The sequence below is a fragment of the Centrocercus urophasianus genome, unplaced genomic scaffold (genome assembly GCF_019232065.1).
Source record: "Centrocercus urophasianus isolate 14NV4802_14NV808 unplaced genomic scaffold, USGS_Curo_1.0 seq_14, whole genome shotgun sequence".
Taxonomy (NCBI): Eukaryota; Metazoa; Chordata; class Aves; order Galliformes; family Phasianidae; genus Centrocercus; species Centrocercus urophasianus.
The window spans coordinates 37,356,734-37,376,405 of record NW_024884586.1 but is presented as its reverse complement, the minus strand read 5'-3'; the positions used below and the strand labels follow the sequence as shown (position 1 = coordinate 37,376,405).

The 19,672-nt window shown below is 36.3% G+C and overlaps 1 protein-coding gene across 5 annotated transcripts in view; it reads left to right on the top strand.

Annotated features, from left to right (window-relative positions):
- Positions 1–19,672, top strand: part of RPS6KA5 (ribosomal protein S6 kinase A5) — a 62,846-nt gene that overhangs the window by 6,633 nt on the left and 36,541 nt on the right. For 2 of the 5 annotated variants that reach the window (XM_042813602.1, XM_042813600.1), the window contains exon 1: positions 18,319–18,400. Coding sequence is in view for 3 of the 5 variants with exons in the window: in XM_042813597.1 (XP_042669531.1) it covers positions 4,247–4,318; positions 14,173–14,391; positions 17,505–17,620; positions 18,293–18,400 (515 nt within the window). In the remaining 2 variants the exon portion in view is untranslated. Of the gene's footprint in view, positions 1–997; positions 1,082–4,246; positions 4,319–9,701; positions 9,779–14,172; positions 14,392–17,504; positions 17,621–18,292; positions 18,401–19,672 lie in introns of those variants that run through there. The other 3 variants (XM_042813599.1, XM_042813598.1, XM_042813597.1) reach the window with 3 other exon arrangements.

Below are 19,672 nucleotides of genomic sequence, written 5' to 3'. Positions count from 1 at the left end.
CAGTTCTCAGTTCACAGTGAGCCATCTCAAAGTTCAAGTGTAATGCAGGTGACGGTGTCAATTCCTTTGTCATCTGGAGATATTCCATCAAGTAGAAGTGTTTTGTCCTGATTGCCAGAATCAAGTAGGCTGCTCTGCTTCTTGGGAGCTGAGAACAGCAATACATGCTGCTTTATGCTTTGGTGTCTCTGCATGTGGAGGTTTGTTTTCACAGTGCAAGTCTTTCTAGACGTTTGCATTCATCAGAGGTGATAATTGAGACCAATACCATTGTTTCCTCTTTGTTTTCATGGATGGCCTTGCCTGGCCTTTCCTTTTAGTCAGTTTCCTTGTTTCTGGATTGGTCTGCTGTATTTTGTCACCACCTCAGCTCTATGTTCTCCTTGCTGTGTTGGCCCAACGCTAGATGCTGTGGATTATGTACTGTAGGAAATGTGCAAATATGGACTTTTTCTAATTGGGTACCTATGCAGTTTGCTTGTTTCTCTGAATGAATTGTGAACTTACTATGTGTGTGTTTTCTGTTGATGTGTTCATGTCATTTGTACTGCTGTGCTATGTGTAGCTTCACGTAGTTTGTTGAGAAACCATTGTCCTACTGACTTGGGCAGTACTTCCTTCATCTCCAAGTTTGATACCCTTCTTTTGTGCTGTTCTGCTAGTGAAGAAAAAGGGCATGGAGAAATAATTGTTTTCAAAGCTGCTTTTCTTGTACTTACCTCCTAAATTGAGCTGCGTTTGCAGCTACTGTGTCTGAATGGCGTCATTGCATACGCTGAGATGCTGTGATACTGCGGCTGGAAGGAGCCTCACTGATGACTGTACATCCTGTTGCACCCCTGTCCTTGTATGGGTTGCACAGGTAGTTGTTGGGTCATGTTCTGTTAGTAATGCTAGCGTGCCAATGACTTGGGGATGGGAGAGGTTTCTCACTGTTCTGTCATAGATTGTGAAGGCCTTCTTGTCATTGCCCTTTAAGGACTCTTGGACTCTTTGGAACAGTTATCTTTGAATTGCTGAAAGCAGTTCTGGAAAGTCTTCAGCAGTGGACACTTGGGTTCTTTAGGAGTGGCTGGTGAAGGTAAGAACTGATCTTTGGGAGTAGTGCTCCTCAAAGCAATCCAAGGAGATGTCATGTAGCAGTTGCAGTTTTGGAGGAAGCCACACCATATCTCATTGTCAAAAAGTGCTGCTGCTGCTACTTTCAGGAAATGGTGATAAAGAGCTGTTCTAGTGGTGTCATTGGAAAGAATGGCATGGGCACTCACAGGCTCTTCAGCTTGCATTTTTTGGGTAATGACTTTAGAGAGGGACTGAGGCTGCTGCCAGACATGACAGTGGTGGGAGGAGGAATTGTTGATCATTCTCTGTAGCTTTGAAGATGTATTATTAGTGTTTTGATTTATTTTAGATTGAGGATAATATTGCTGCCTTCTTTATGGGGAGTCATTCTCAGAATTTGTTCGACAGTAGCGTCCTCTCGTGCCTCCACGTGTTATGCAGCACCTTTAGCTGCCTGGTCTTGAGGAATGCTTTTTTTCCTTAGTATAATGCCAAAAGAATGAGGGGGAGCTTCTTATCACAAATAAGCGTATTTTCCACTGTATTCTTTTCCACTTCTGTTATTAAAAATACAATAACTTTCAAGATATTTCATCATTTTTCTAAAGCAATTAAATATCCAAAATGAAAGTAAAATGGAATTAAGCGGGTAGTGCAAAACTGTGGTCCACGGTGCAAAACAATGGTTCACATTGTAAGAAGTACATTAATGAGTTACCATTCATCTACTTACTGTCTAGCCTCATGACAGTGGATAGCATTTCACTACTGTTATTTAATATGGAATGCAAATTAAAGTGAGTTTAAGGCATAACTCAGATTAATGGACAGAGTTCAGGATTTCGATGATTTCTAGAGGTCCCTTCCAACCCCTACAATTCTGTGATTCTGTGTGACTTGATCCCTTTCTAGGACTGTAGCCAGCGTTACGAATCATCAGCATTTTATTGGGGATGCAGTGTTTCTCTGTGTTCCATTCTTGGTCTTACACAGTTCCAAGAACATGGCATTGTTAAACGACTGTTGTGCATTGTAGAAGAGTGTTTAATTGAAAGGCCTTCTGCTGACAGCTCTTCAAGTGCATCAGATGGTAAAAAAAAAAAAACCTTCTTGGAATACTGCATAATGGAAGTTTGGAATCAGGATTTTGAAGTGAAAAAATTCTAACTGTTCTGAGTTCAGCATTTATTGAGCCAGAGTCTAGAGAAGTTTTGTCTTGAATTTCTTTGGTGACTTTCAGAGCAACCTATGTTATTCACTCAGTCTGGGTCTACTTCACTCTTGGTAGATGGGTATGTTATCCGTTCTACTGACTTCAGCAATTACTGTAATGCTGTACTTGCTGCTAATAGTACAGCAAGCTTCTGTTTAATTCATGTGATGCATGTTAATTCACTGATTTGTAAATAGTTCTGGCACTAAATCTTGCTTACCAAATGTATTTCTGTATTTTAATAACTACTCTTGTGATCAGTTCAAGAATAATTTCTCTATGATCTGTTTTTTTATTACATGTAATATTAGGATAGCTTGTAGGTGTGCTCGCATCTGCAATTGTCGTGTACTTCTACTCATACAAGGGAGAAAACTCTGAAAATGTTTAGACTTTTTTTTATCTCCTGGTAATTTTAAGTGTTCTTTCTGCTTATTCCAAGCTTGATTAATCCCCCACAAAAATGGATGTTAGGAATTGAAAATGGTATTTCAGATGAGATTTCATCAGTGCTTTGCACGAGAGCACTGTTAGCCTATCCCCAGTGGATGCATTTGTGTGTGTTTACAGATTCCTAGGATTGTTGGAATAAGTCATGAGTTTTCTTTTTCATTTATTTAGTGTGGTTTTCTTATGCTTGCTTGTTCTTTGCACAGAGATGTCTTTCTGAAGTCTAGCGTTTTATTTGCTTTGAGCTGTTGGAATTACTACAGTTTAACAAATAATATGAATTTTGATAGTGAATTCAGAAAGCATGTGGTCTTTATGAAGTTTCTCAGGCATCACATTCTGGTTTGGTAGAAAGGAGGAAGATGATTTTGTCATCTTCTGTTGGTTTTCCTTTTTATTTTTACTTTTTTTTTTTTTTTTTTTTTCCCTCTAAAACCAGCCTTTAGTTACTATGAGTCTGTCTTTTAGTGATCATGGCAGTGTATGCAGGTTCTGGTGCTTGATACTGCATCCCTAATTCTGCTAGTAAAACTGTTTATGCAGCTGCTTGTTAAAGTGGATCATGAACTGAACTTGGCTTGGAAAATCAAATTTCTTTACTTTTTTGGCTTCCTACTTTTAATCTGTATAATTTCACCGAGCAGCTTTATTACATCGTGTTAATAGAAATGGATGGCTAATATTATGACAGGAATGAGATGGAAAAAACTGGAGCTACTTCAGACTTTCTTTCATCAGCTTATTGAAAAAAATAAAAATAGGGCTCTTTGTTTCCCTGCTTAGAAGAACATATTCGACAAAATATACTCAGTGGTACAGAATACAAACATGGAGCTTTCTTCCCGGACTCTCCAGCCAATGAAAAAACTCTGTTTCAGCCAGATGTGCTGGCCTTGTAGATTCAAGGTCTTTCCCTTTCTGTTGTAGCAAAATGTCTTTGTACATTTAATAATTCTGTGTTAAATGAATGGTCATTGGAGCTCTGTTTACATCAATTTAAATGCCATGTAATCCAAGAACGCGGTAATAGTGAGGATGTTAGGATTAAAGAAATATATGATTGCTTTCTAGAAGTATACTGTTGAAGATTACATAGCAAGCAGTTCTAGACTTTTCTCAGTGGTGCATGGTGGTAGGATGCAAGGTAACGGGTGCCATCTGGAACATGAGAAGTGCCTGTTACGTATTAGTGAAAGAATACATTATTGTTGGTGTGGATGAATGCCTGGAACAGTTTGCACAGGGAAGGTTGTGGATGTTAGCCCCTGGAGCTGTTAGCAGCATGAGCACCTGAGCAGAAGTTTGGACTAGGTGGGTTTCAGTGAGAATTCTATGAAGACAGTAAGTACTGTTCTTCCTTGCTTTTCCAGCAGTAGTACAATATGCTGCTGGAATGTCCTTTTAATGCTGCTTATTTCATTCAGCTACTAACTGATTTTTACTAAAGCTTGTAGGAATATGGTGTTTTGATGTATTGCATATCTGATGTGATTTTTTTTTTTTTTTTTTTCCTTCCTTCAGCAAATTTGACAGGCCATGCAGAGAAAGTTGGCATTGAGAACTTTGAACTCTTGAAAGTCCTTGGAACTGGGGGTAAGATGCATTGTTTTTATAAATTGAGTGTTGGAAGCATTACTCTTTAAGTATAGTTTTGTTTTCTCACTGAATTTTTGGTAATTGGAACATTATGAAGATGCATTGATTTCCAGCAAACATAGAGCAAAGTTAGAGGTCAGATGTTTAAGCTTGAAGTGTCTGCTGAAGATACACTTTCAAAAAAGGAGTAATGGTGATTTGTGAAGGTATAGTACAGTTGGTGAAAAATCTGATCTAAGTTAAGACACGAACTTGATAACTTCATTAAATTTTCAAGCTGTGTTTTGATGCATTTCTGAAAAAGCTGCAGCTTCAATATACTATTCAGTGGCATTTTCCAGTCCAACTATATGTTTTGACATAAATTTTACTAGCCTTTTCCTGTTGTAGTCAAGCCCCAGTAGTTTTTAAGATTGAAAATGTTCACTGTTGTACTGTAAATTTTAATGTGATGCTGCTGACTACAGAAAGTAATCCTACAGCATCCTATCAATCTGCAACATGTCGTATGTTAGCAGCCCTAAAACTTTGTTTCCCCTTTGTTGAAAGGATGTTCACAGGAATGCATACAGACTAAAAGCATATTTACATATGAGTAGTTAGCAGTGAGACCGTAATTGCACAAATTACTCCTATGAAAGGAGCAAAGATTTTTGGTGATCACACTTATGTCATGCAGACATAATATAAATTATGCCATTAGATCATTGACAGTGTATTTTTCTATTTCTGAAGTAATTTTTGTTTTTTAATTTAAACTTAAAAAGCTTCATAACAACTGAAATCTTGCTGTTTAATTTCAGTAGTTGATGATAGGGGGCAAGAAGACTTGAATATTTGTGTATGTGAAGAACCCAAAGGGAACCCATCTGTCTATCTTTGTCGTAGTCTAGTAGTTAGGTTGCTCCAGGGGCATCCTCTTGGTGGGCTTCAAACTATGTTGAGAACTGACTGAAAGATCCAGGCAAACTTCAGAAAGCCAAGGACATCTTGGGTACTCTGAAGGGATGTTTGGGAGGGAGTATTGTGTCGTATTTAGGAAATCCATGTTGCTTTGCTTTCATAGGTAGTTCCAATAGTAGCTTGAGATATGTCCTTAAGAAATCTTAAGACCATTGGAGTCTTAAGGGAGAGCAAGTTCTCTTTGCTTGTCCAGGAAATGACCATCTGAAACTTCAGTGTTTGCAGTGATATGGAATCCCTGGGAACAGGACTGTAGTGATCTTGAAGAGGTCCTTTCATTGCTCATCCCAGCACACAGTCAGTCATACTTGTATCGTGCTTGGCAGATTCTGCAACCTAGGTATTCTTGCTGAGGACGTTTCAATTCCTATTGAGAAGCATTCGGGGAGTTGCAATAACCAAATATTGCTCTCCTTGCAGGAGGTTGCTGAATGAATGGTGTGTTATTTAACAACAGGGTTTACCAGTGCTTGGCGTTTCTTCTTTAAATATTGGCAATGAAACTTTGCAGCTCTGAACATTATCTTAATTTTCAACATAATTTTCGACATAAATTTCAATGTAATTTCAGAGTATCTGCTGCATGTGAAGTGTCTGGGGATATGCAGTTAGTATATATTCACTATTTTACTTAATGTATTTTTCTCCTGTGCAGCATGCATTGCTTTTTTTTTTCGCTTGCAGCATCTGTAACAGAGAGATTATTTTATCAAAGCTGCTATTAATAAGAATCTAACCAAGTGTTTACATGAAAACTTTGCTACAAGATCTTAACTGTGTGGTATTGGGAGTTGTGAGAGTCCTGTTCAGGCCTGTAATTTCTTGTTTTCATACTTGAATTGAGATTGGAGAAATGACTATGACTGCTCTTCAGTTCTTTGTACCAGAATATATGTTTGCTTGAGGGAATGATAAAGAGCATGAAGACAACTATCTATAATCACAACATTTCAGAAGTATTTGGAATGGCAGGCTGTCTTTGGAGACTAGCATTAAATTATACCCTAAAAGCCTCAATTAATATGTGGTTTGTGTTGTCCAAAGCTACTTGTCTGCATTTCTGCTGTCATCCTTAGGATTGCTCTCAAAAAAAAAAAAAAAAGAAGAGAATGGTCAGTGGGTGTTTGCATGCTTTTGTATTGGTTACTTTGTTCTGTGGTTTTTATTCCATGAGAATAAGAATGGAGGATGTTTTATTCAGTGTATATTCAAATTTTATCTGTGTGTTGGCAACCTAATTTGATGAAGCTAAAATGCCATTTTAAGATTAACTGCCTGTTGGTTGTGGTGCAAGCTTTAGGTTTTATTAGATGGCTTTTACATTTCTGGGGAAAAAATGATGAGAAATTGTATTTTTCATTGTTTCAGAAATTTGAAGTATTTCAGATGTTTTTCAAATGGTGTAGGGTGTTTGTGGTGGCAGGGTGACTCTTGGAACCTAAATGCTTGTCCAAGCAGCCCTTGTAATTTCATTAGTGATTTATCACTATGAAAATATGGATGAGATGGGAGAGCTCTTTTGTTTGTGTTTTTTGTTTTGTTTGGGGATGGGGAAGGGGGAAAAGTTTTGGGAACTGCTCGATTCTTTTACTTGTAAGTTCTGTGAAGTTGAAGATGTGCATGGCTTTTGATGTCACTTTAGACAAATTGATTCATGGTGACAAAAGGGCTACTATTTTGTGTTTGGGAACAAATCAGAGAAAAAAGAAAAAGGGGGCATCTCATGGCTTCTATTTACACGTTGCTCTATTTTTAGGCGAGAGCTATCTTTATTCTGGCAGTTGAAAAGCCTTATCCTGATGAGAGCTTTGAGGTATTACTGCAATACTGTTAATGCTAAATGAGAGCTGAGTTTCTGCTTTCAAAATTCTTCTCTGTGGACGTACTCTGTGTTGTAGATGCATTATGTAGTCAATGTATGTTATGTATTGATGCCTGTCAGGCATATTAAGTGTCGTCTGTAAATATTATTTTTAACTAATTACAGTAGTTTAAAATACAGTTTGGTGTGAGGCAACTGTAGTAAGTAGAGATGATATTCAAAATATGTGAAATTACACTATGCTTAAGCATGTGTGATTATGGTAGCTTATATATAGGTTTGGTGTGTTGTTTTTTCAGATGTTGGCAGTGAAGGTTAATTTATCTTGATTTTTAAGGTTTTTTTTTTTTTTTTTTTTTTTTTTTTAGAAGGTTTATTTGTTAAAATTACAATAAAGTAAGATAAGCTATTTTTAAAATAGTGCTTCTTCATGCTATGGCTTAGTATAATCTCACACTTTCTCTTTGATTTGCATTTCTTTCTTTTTGCATTCCAGTGTGCCTCCTTAGTTCTACACGCACGATTGGCAGTGTGCTGGTTACAGTTTACTTTTTGGTGTTACAACAACATCGTAATCGTCCATCTCTTTCCACCTTAGTCTCACAGGAAAATTCAAGGAAACCTGAGTTAGTAGCCCTTTAATCAAAATTGGAGCCCTTTATATTGTGTTGATCATAATGTGATATCATTATGATAAACTTGTAATAGAAATCAATAAACTTTTACATCTGTAGAACAAAATACACAGAAATATGCCTGCTAATAAAACTATTAATAATATGCTTGCTACTCCGGGAGCGAATTACTGTTTACTTCTCTGCCTTGTCTTTGTTCTATGTAGTATATCCTTTGGATATTCCAGCTTCTTTGTTCTCATTTAAATCCTTTTCTTCAGCTGTTTCTATACAACTTTGCTGATGTGGAATTTTCATGTTTCCTGTCCGTGGAATTAATGTTTCCAGCTGTTCTTCCTATCTATTTTTTTCCTGTGACAAACTATCCAGTCTATAGAACCTAGCAGTCAGGTTAATGTAAACCCTTCAAAAAGCCCTGAAGGGGACAATAGTAGGAGGTGGCTGCGGTGGTTTATGCATTTCTGCTTGGCTTATTTACTTCATTCTAAAATGCTTATTAGAAATACTAACAATAAGAAATGCATTTTTCTGGGTGATACATTTTGCTACGCATAATTATTCCTTCTTTTTCTGCGCAACTGTTTCTGCTTCTGATTTCAATAAGTGCCACTTTCAATCAGGCCATCAGTTGTGCTTAAGGGAGAATGCACGTGGCTGCTGAGCGTGAGCCCTGCTAATCTGGTGTGCCGGATGAACTACAGTCCCCCCAATGAAGATAAATGAGAATGAAATTGTCATATGTAAAATATTTTTGTATGTAATCATCGAGAATTAAGTGCTTAAATGGAAATTGCTAACATACGAGGATTTAAGTGTATTAATTTAATGTGGCTAGACCGTAAAAATAAAAAATTATCTAATCATTAATACTTATCCAAGTTCATTTCAATAACTCAAGGAAATTAACTACTGTGAAGTGACTAAGCTGGTTGAAAAGATGCAATGAAAATACAAAGGTTTTCATTTATAACCCATGATTGATATTATAAAACGCTTAAATAAATGAATAAATAAGCAAAAAATCAAGATATAAAGCCTCTCCAAGAAAACAAAAACTAAATCATGAATTCCATCTCAGACTTACATGTGGAGGATATTTAGGAGGATATATAAATTCAAAGTAAATTGGTAGGAATAATGTTAGATTTCAATAATAGGTTCACAATCTTGTTAGAGGGTAAGGAATACTGTAGTTCCATCTGAGAGGTCCAAGTGTTCAGACGAAGCTAAGACTGCAAAATTAAGTTAGATTTTTTTAGAAGTATTGGAGAAAATGTAACACATTCTTCTCCTGTGAGATTAAAAAGAAGAAGAAGAAAGATGTGGGTTTACTGTGCACAGAAGAATGAACCCAAATCAGAGAGTGCCTGTAAATAATTCCAAACTAAAATTGCCATTTTACTTCGGACAACAGTAAGGTATATTGAATGGAAAGTGGGTTGGCTGACTGGAGAGGAGGTTTAGGAATAGGAAGTAATTTTTCTGTACTGAAAGAGCAGACTGAAAAGAAGGAACTGGTGTTCACTTGAAGAGCCTGAAACATGGACAACTTAATCCCATTCATCCATCAGAGAATTCTGAAAGAATTGGGACGTGAAATTGGAGTTGAATAGCAAAGATTCCTACTGGAACTAATGAGTCAGAAGTCATGCAGCCTAATTGGTGAAGAATAAAAAATGCAATCCTGCGTTTCAGAAGGAAGTATAAAAATGATCCTGGCAGATATCAGTTAGTAATCAGAACTCCAGGAGCATGCAGTGTCTTCAAAGAAATTTTGGAAAAAAATAATTCAGTTTTGGTAACAGTGCAAGATAAGGGGTGTTTTCCCACTAGTAGGTTATCTGAATAATGAAAGGTTTCTTTTAAGAACTTTCTGGAAGGGAATCAAAAATTAAAACTAAAAAACTTAGACATTGTTTGCAATACTTGTTTACCAGGAAACATTTTTTTTTTTTTTAAGGCAAGCAAAGTGAAAAGAACAAGACCAAAGAGAACGGGCCACAGAAGCAACGTGTTGGTAGAAAGTACTTTTTTAAGGTGCAGCTTACCCTCTTTACCACTTTCCGCCTTTTGTATTTATCATTGTTGGCTTGGCTGCTTGATGGAATAAGGAAATTATTTTTAATAGTGTTGAGAAAAGTCTGTTATAGACTCTTGTGTGTCTGATATGTAAGGGAAGATGGCAGAGAATGAGTTGTCATTGGTTATTTAATGCTGGACAATGAGAATTGCAGTTGCTTCTTCAAAATGCCATTGTTCAGTCTTTGAGGTTTTTGCCTGGCTCTTTTTCTTTGTTTTTACCATTTGGTTTTTTTAGCTGCTAGAGCAGAATGCCTTTCTGTCTTTGCTGCATCCTGATTTTTAATGTATGTGGACAAGTTTCTGCACAGTAGGAGCTCTGCCTCAGAATTCTTTAATTATATTAAATTATGCACTGTCAACAACAAGAAGTTCAGGTGAAATTGGTCATAAGGCACGCGTTCATGCAAGAGCAGTGAAATGCATTCGTATATTAGATATCTTGTTCCTCTGAGCCTTGTGCTACTGCTGTATCATGATTGTTCTTACACTGACAGTGAAAATGTAATTTAAATGTAATTTACCTTGAGTTAGCACTTAAAAATGCTACTTTAAACTCTTCCGTATATAAATGTCAAGTTTTAGTGGGTTCAAAAAAGCACAAAACCAATTGTGTGCTATCAACAGTAGGAATTGCTTTTCTTTTTGTTGTTAGAATTAGCTGGCATGATGCAGTGGCTTAATGTCTTTTGCATTTAGACAAACAAAATTTTTTCTAGTTCATTGGCTTTTGATAAGTGAATATTCTAATTACTTGCTGAATTGTTACATACAGTAGTGTGTATTACTAAATACTCATGAAAAAGGTATTTGTGAAAAGAAGTCTTAACCCCTGTTTTATAAGGACTGATATCTGTATCAATCTGCAGTCACCTTTGTTGTCTTGTTCCACTTAAAAAACCATAAGAATCAGTCCTATCTAGTTTATTTATGCATACTTAATGTAGTCTTTTAGTTCTTCCACAATTTAATACATTGTAAATTAATTTTGGGATCAAATATTTGATGACTGCATGTTTGTGATTCTCTGTTGGGGAATGTATTGCTGGCTAAACATTTCTGCCTTAGCTTGGTATACGGATCAAGTAGTTTTATGAGGATGAACATCAAAATGTGGTCCTTTGAGAGAGATAAAAAGCCTTACTGAAATAAGATTGTCAGGTAAGAGCATTCTTGCCATAAGGCCATGTGCCTTCTCCTTGCTGCCATTCACATGGCTGCAGCAGTGCTGCCTTTATAAGCAGATTTCTCATAGGGTACTGGAGATTGTGGCATTGACTGTGTCATGAGTCATTTGATTAAAATAGTGCTACTTAAGCTTTATTCTCATGAAAACTATTGAGAACCTTTGTGCCGTCAGTCATTTTCAGATTTCTGAAGAAACAGTTTGTACCATGGTAAAGCTCTGTATTGCAAATTCTTTTAAGTTAACACTGGTATAGCTTCTAGACACTTCTGTGTAGCTCATATATTTACTGCATAATTTTTCTTATGCACTATATTTAAAACTGTAGAAGAACATTGTTAATACAATACTAGAGTGCTGCTGCTTGTGATACATTAATGTATAACCAAAGATAAAAGTAGCTAACTGTTAAAATGTAGAGGCTTTCAATTAATTTAGTGTAACTTAACATTCTCCAACATTTCTGATAGAGCTGTTGCCTTTTGGGAACCTGTGCAAGCTTCTGTGTTATGCTGTACCCTGTGCTTTTTAAAGAGGCAGAAGAAAGTTAAGGATCAAGCTCCAGCTGGAAATCAGTGAAAATTGGGTCTGTTCCCTTAAGCAGTTGAGAAACAAGCTGAAGCCATTCTGCACACTGGATTTTGTATTTTGAGAAAACATCTTGCTTGGTTTTGTATTTTTTTTTTTTGTTTTTTGTTTTTTTAGCAGTAACTCCAACAGATGTAAATAGCTATTATGGAAGCAGTTGTGGTGGTTTGGGGTTGGTTTTTTATTTTTTTTTTTTTTTTTTTTTTTTTTTTTTTAAGAGCAATCCTATCAATTGTAGTACCTGTTTTTCAGATGCTAAAAATAATTCAACATTCAGTATTGGAAAGTAGGTGAATAAGTGATGCATACAGCTTTTTATTCAGATCATTTGTCCCTGTCCATCATGAGAGGATTTATGGCCCATGCCCTTTTTCCTGTGGTGATCTTGTAGGTCTATGTTTACCTGTTTCTTGATGACCAGCTTGGATGCTGAGTCCAACTTACTGGCACGCTACAGAAGAATTACAACAGAAGTTGGGGAGTGCTGTGTAGTACTGAAATTCTGGGGAGGAAGTGGGAAGTCCTGCCATCTCATATCTGTCACCTACATCAGATGAAGCTTAAACTAATCTATACTGGCTTTTTCTGCCATTCTTAACATGCAGAGATATAAATGAAGTATTTGTAACTCAAAACTTTTCCCTATCTAGGAAAAAACGGGATTTGCGCACAGTTGTGGTTTGGCAGCTGTATGTGCTGTGTTGTGTGTTTAAAGATCAGTGTCTCCCATCAGGACAGTGTATTCTATGTAGCGCATTTATAGCTTTGAGATGCTTGAGGGCTCTCTTTGGGAATGTGATGTGATGATAATGGCCCCTCAGGGGTTATGCCAAACACTCTGCTGGCTCAGGGTTCTGTCTCTCGTGACTCTGGAAGAACATGGAGAGGCATGCAGTGATGGTTTTTTTCATACGCCTGTAGCAGGCTGCAGCTTGGGGCCTGCCTGAGCGGGAGACTCTGCGCGTTCTGCAGTACTTTCTGTAAATTCCTTGCCCCTGAGGATTTATATAACCTTTTTGAAGTCATCTGCACTTTTGACATCTGCAACATAATGTTACAGATTCCAAAGCTTATTTGAATATTTGTGTTGTGCTCTTCTTAGTTTTGATACCTGATGATTTTTTTTTAGTTGTTTTATTTGTAGGGACAATGAAAACTATCTCTTTGCTTACCCTCTTGCAGGTTTTTTGGATTAACTTTTTAGCATCTTCAGTATTCTACTTTTGTCAGACTGAATAAAAAGACTTTTTGTTCAGTTCCCTTTGTATTTAGAATAATCAGTATAATTCATCTCTGCAACTTGAAGTTCTGTACTTTTTGTTTCTGGGGGCAGAAGCAAGGAGGACTGAAATAGTGTGCATTACTCAAGATGGGAATGCACGAAGATTTCATACCACAGCAGTAGATATTTCTGGTTTTGTGTTGTGGTGTATCTGTGCCATTTTTTCCCCCCTTTATTACTGTGCATACTGCACTAAATGTCTCCCATGCTATTTGCCTTTAGGATAATCACTAGCCATTGGGGTCTGGTTTGTCATTGCAACGTCTGTACTAATGGCAGTTTTTAACAGTTAGAAAAGTATGTCCAATTGATGATTATCTTCACATGGATTACTAATTTACTGGCTTGGAATTTTATCTGCCATGTTATTATTCAGCTACTTATTATTGATTTTGTTTTTGCCATTTTAGCAGTCAGCTTTGACATCTGTTGTAGTACGTAGCACTAACTTCCTCGCTCTAGTTCAGATATGACTGAATCACGTAGGAAAAATTCTTGTGGTGCCCTCTTTTCATCTTAAAAGCTGAATATTTGCTTTTAGCCTTTTGATTTTTTTTTTTTTGTCTGCTAATATGTTTTTAATTGATGGTGAGCCCCCCTCTTTGAACTGCAATTGCTTAATATTTTTAAGATTCTTTTGTAAGAAGAGATATATACTTTAGAATACCCAGATAAGTCAGCTATATTATGCTTCTTTCCTCATGACTCCCTTAAGGAATTTATTAATAGAAGTAATAATTACATCTTCAAATGTAACCCTCATTCTTTCTCATGTTATTTTGTTCATGTATGCACTAAATTGAATGCTGCTTTTCCTACAGCTTTGTCTTGTAGAGATGTCAAATTTGTTGGTCTGTGAGAACCTTTTGATTAAAACAAAAAGTCCGTATTTGCTGCTTCCTAATTACTTTGATGTGGAGTGTCTTTTTAACCAGTATGTAAACAGAACACTTAGATTCAGTGCTTTAGGAGTCTGGAATGACTGTCTTTTGATCCTGATGACTTTTTTTGCTGCCTTTGTTCAGGAAATTTACGTTGAGAACATTCCCCTAGTTTGCTCTCCTTTAGGTCCAGAACAGACTTAAATTTCCGATGTTCTAAATACTAACAGGAAGAATTCATAGGCTTTTTGAAAAAGCTTCCAAAAGTTTTTGGAACTTTGGTACTGGCGTAACAAAGAATAATTGAAATAAGGACCAAATGATAAATATTGTGTAACATTAATCAGCAGTAATGTCAAGGTATCTACCAGATTTGTAGTCTAACTGTTTTTCTTCCCACTCTTTCTTTTTTAAGCATATGGAAAAGTGTTCCTAGTAAGGAAAGTAAGCGGCCATGATGCTGGGAAGTTGTATGCCATGAAAGTACTGAAGAAAGCAACAATAGTTCAAAAAGCCAAAACAACTGAGCACACAAGGACAGAACGACAAGTATTGGAACACATTAGGCAGTCACCATTTTTGGTGACATTGCATTATGCCTTCCAGACAGATACAAAGCTTCATCTCATTTTAGGTAAGTAGTTTTCAGCATTCAGCTATATTATTAATGAAAAAATAAAATATGATAATCAAATATAATAATCTATCCTTATATCTCCTTAATGTTTTTAGGGTTTTTTCATGTGGACTTAAGTACTGTGTGTTTGGAGGTTGTATGGGAGGGCATAGGAAGTAAAATGCTGTTTGCCTTCAACAGTGCCTTTATTTGTGGTTTTCCTGTTTGAACTTCAGTCCTCTACTGTGACTTAAGGGGGGGGAAAATAAAAGTATTATACTTGTTTTGTTGTAAGTTACTGGTGTGGTCACTGCCTAAAACAGAGATGGAAAATTACTAATAATTATATATTAATATATTAATTTAATTTATTAATGTAATATTAATATATTAATTTAATTATATATTAATATATATTATATATTAATAATTTACTAAATAATTATTTACTATTATAACACTGCATTAATTGTCTGCGAAATCTCCGGTTGCTACTACAAATGAAAATGTTTTCATGAACATTGAAATGAATATTTTCTGTGTCATGCCATTGTGTAAATGGTACAGAGGTTGTTGGCAAGGTGGAGCGACTGAATGTGACTCTATTTCTGGGGTCCTCCTACTTCAAACATAGTGCATGTTTCACTTTTTACTGTTTTTAACTCTAATCTGTTACTTGCTTTTGTACGGTTATACTTCATTTTGGTAAATTCTAGTAACTTTCTTAAATGCCCATTTACAAGAGATACTTGATAATGAATGCTATATAACAATTTTTATTAGATTATTAGAATAATCTTCTGACCTTGACACTTTGATTTCCACATCTATTTGTCTGGCATTTGAAAGCTTGTATGAATCCTCTCCCACTAGCTGTCAATTCTTAGGAAGGTGTTCTATATGCCTACCATAGTTTTGTATATTACAGTGGGATAAAACCATTGCCTGAGGAACTTGAGCTTAAATGAAGTATTCACTAGATTCTTGTTGAAAAGTGTAAGAATGGTTTTCACAGGTTCCTTTGATAAGGACACTAAGGCATATATGAAATACTGTCAGAGGCTGAAGGATGCAAGAGATGAAGCAAACTGGAAATGCACCGATAGCTTTGTGATTCTTCATCACAAAGAGTATCATCTTCAGTTATTCTGGTATTTATAGATGAATATTTGAAAAAAAAATCATAAAGATAAGAGTTGAGATACAAGAACATATTAAAGGAACATTTGAAGGTTGGGATTACGTGCTTACTGCAGTCAAATTGGTGGGAGTCTGGTAGTTTTGATCATGCAGTGGATAGCACTGACTGGGCATGTGCATTTACTTCCCACCATAACATAACATTAAGGTTCAGTTTAAAGCAAAAAATTCAAAGGTGATGTATGATTAAAGGCTTTGTTTGCTGTGTTTTTCTATTCTACAAAGTCTTTATGAATCCATTCTCAAAGTAACAGTTGCTCTAGAAATGTCTTTTTCTTTCTTGTGTGTCTTTTTGTTTTTAGCAGGAAATGGGAAAAGTTGTATAGTGTATTGTTCTGGCTGTCTTTTTTTCTTATCCACCCTTCATAACAGTAAAAACAAACAAACAAAAAAAACCAACCGAGAAACCTATTTTGTGTGGCCTGAAGCTACTTTCAAAGTCATCTGAGCTTCATGATTTCCTTGACAAAGTAATATAATGGTTTCTTGAAAATCATACATAAATGTTTGTAAATTACTTCTTTGTAATATTAGAATTCTGTGGTTCAGTGGCTTATGAATTTTCAGGGAAAACAGTCTCTGTCTGCCTTATATTCAGTTGGCCTTGGTGAATGAGCAACATTTTAATTTCAGATTTTAGGGGTTTTAGAATTGGACTCTATAGTAACACTTACCAGAAGCCTGCATGGTGCTGGATTCTATAGCAGTAGTAACTTAATCTGAATCAATTGCAGGCATACAGTTGCATTTCCAAGAGTTTTCCAGAATGCAGGATTTGGAGCCAATGCAAGTTTTTAGATCAACTTTAAGCTATTGTGATCACAGGATGGCTTTGGTTGAAAGGTACCTTAAAGCCCATGTAGCACCAACCCACTGCTGTGGTCAGGGCTGCCCCCCACCAGATCAGGCTGCCCAGGGCCCCATCCATCGTGGCCTTGAATGGCTCCAGGGATGGGGCATCCATAGCTTCTCCGGGCAGGTTGTTCCAGTGCCTCAGAACCTCTGAGTGAAAATTTTTCCAGCGTCTAATCTGAATCTTCCCCTCCTGTAGTTTAAAACATTTCTCTCTTTCCTATTGCTGTCAGGCCATGTCAGAAGTTTCCCTCATGTTTATAAGTACCAGAAGGCTACGATGAGATCTTGCTAGAGCCTTCTGTTCTCCATACTAAACAAACCCAGCTCCCTTAGCTTATTCTTTGCAGGAGAGGTGCTCCAGCCTTCTGCTTATCTTCATGGCCCTCTTCTGGACCTGTTGTAACAGTTCTACATTGATAAATGATGAATGACTTCAATGTATTCTGCTATAATTAGTGAGTTTATATCTAAAATGGGTTTGTGTTACAGTGAAGCATTGTTTTTTCCCTTCCCTGAGTGGGGAAAACCACCCCATTGTGTCCTGTAGATAATGAAAGTATGGTTTCCAGTTAAGAATGTATGTGGAAATCTCCTTGAATAAGTTTTTCTATTCACATTCTACTTATGAAGGTTAAAATCTGTAATTGCATATAGCTAATTATTTTACCCAATACCTGTTCTTTTGAATTGCCTTTTATAATGTCAGTGTGTCTTGTTGGACTTAAATATTTCGTAACACAGGTGTCATTGATATTCTGTTTTCTGTTTCTCTGAAAAACTAAAACAGATTTTTTGCAAAAGAAATCTTCATAACTAGTGGATAGTTGAGGTTCGCTTTATGGCTTTGCTGCTTATTCAATCTAGCACTATTCTGTCACCCCTCTAAGAAGGAAATTATGTATTGTACAGCACGATGAAATACTGCAGTATTTCAATATCAAATACTTGAAATGATACAATAAAAGCATCTGATCCTGGCACATCTTCTTGCAATATTAATTGGTGCTTTAGGTTATTAAATAAGAAAATTAAGTTGTCAGAAAGTGGATTTACATGATCTTTGCTCTACTTTTTAGACTATATAAATGGAGGAGAACTGTTCACTCATCTTTCACAAAGAGAGAGATTCTCAGAAAATGAGGTGCAAATTTACATTGGGGAAATTGTTTTGGCACTTGAACATCTACACAAGGTAAAGTGAGTTTATTGTTTTAGTGGCTACTGCAACTGATTTTGTGCTCCAGCTATGTTCTTTTTGTGCCGTATGAAGTTAGGATAATTTCTTTAGTCTTAAATGCAAAGACGTTTTACAAAAGGGAGAAATTAGTTGAATCGTTAAGAATACTTTCCAATAAAATGTGTATTCATGTGCATCAGCTGAAGGCTACACATTCTTGCCTATGTGAAAAGAATATTATTGACAAATCATGGTTAATTTTTAATTCTCTCTATCAAATGGTTGAATATGTCAGCAAACCTAATTTATAGTAAACTTGATCAGTGTTTGGGTTGTGCTTTTGTTCAATTGTCCTTGTTTTGATACAGTGAAACAGCTCTTTGAAAGAGTTCTGAAGCTAAAAAATGTTTTCAGAATTACTTCAGTTGTAGTCAGTAGTCAGCTATTTCTATATGCAAAGGACATATTTTGTGCTTCAGTCTTCAAAACCTGGTGCATTGATTTCTGAGAATTGACAAATGTCTCAAAGGTTTTTCTTCAAAGACACTTTAAAATTCTCCCTTTGTAGGGTAAGCATTGAGGTGTCAGATTAAATAATGGGAATTTCATTTTCTTAATCTTGAAATGCATTCAGTGTTTCTTTGACATGGTTGCACTTATTTGGAAATACCTAAATTCTCTTTGCAGTTGGGAATTATATATCGCGATATAAAACTTGAGAATATTCTCCTGGATTCTGATGGCCACGTGGTGCTGACAGACTTTGGTCTGAGTAAGGAGTTTCTTACTGATGAGGTGAGTATTTGAATTTTCAGTTGAAGGCAGAATCCAGCTTGACCACTAAATCATAATAGCATTGTCTTCTCTACATTGTCTTTAAAGAACATTATCTAGCAGTCTTTGTTTACGGGGTTTTAAGCTTTCAATTCGTTGATCTTTGGCTTGCCAGGGTTTTTAGACGCTTTTCTCTTCTAGTTTTCCCTGAAATGTCTTTACCTCCCTTGTGCTGCCCTTTAAGTGCAAAAGGAGATCTAAAGTCACTTAGGTTGTCATTCTTAGATGCCTTTTTAAAATGTTTGTCTGTGCTAATACTTTGCAGTGACTAGGCAAATGGTATGCTATGACTCTTACTTAGGCTAATGATAATTATTGTATTATTATCTTGTATTTTTCTCACATACGTGTCACTTTTGATAAGCTTAATTGCAAGCTTTTAGGTTAAAAGCTTATCTCTTACTAAATACATGCCTAGCACCTAACACAGTGATCACTGTCTGTTGACATTAATTATTTGTAGCGTACAGTTTTATCTCCAGATACGCTTTTTAGATTTCAGGAAGTCAAACTTGCACAGGATTTTGCTGTACGGAATTTAAAAATAGATATTTTCTGGCTTTCACTTTAGGTATCAGATGTTGAAATATGGGATTGCAAATTTGAAAGTCATTGTTAGATACAGCAAAGGGGTTTTCTAGAAATAGGTAGCTGGTAGTTTCCTCTAGAATATTTTAACTCCTAATTGAGCCTGGTGGGGTTTGGAGGGCAACATTTTAGGACTTGAAATGTTAGTTTCTGAAGCAGAGCAATAGTACAAATGCTGTCAGTATATTCCCCTTAAATTATAAAGTGAAGCCAAGAGGAGGATCAAGTAGCACAACAAAGAGTTAGCAGCAGTTTGTCAGACCAGTGTGCTTCCAGCAAGGAAATATAAAGAGATACAGTTTTCAGCAGAGAAGAATGGCAGTAAAGTAGAAGGTGTGGCTAAAGAGGGTAGAGCCTGCTTGGAATTGAGAAATGCAGTGTAATAGATGTAGGAGATGGAATACACTGAGTCGTCCTCTAGGCCATGAAAGAGGTAGAAATCTTTCTTATGATGAAGACATATCATAATGTATCAGAACCTTCTTTAAAAGTCACAGAACAGATGGCTTTAAGAAGTTTGCTTATTTCTCATCTGTGCTCACCTTTAGGATGTTCTTTATAAACAATGCAAGAAAAAGTGAAGTGGTTGGCAACCCTGCCTGTGGCAGGGGGATTGAAACTAGATTATCTTTATGGTCCTTTTCA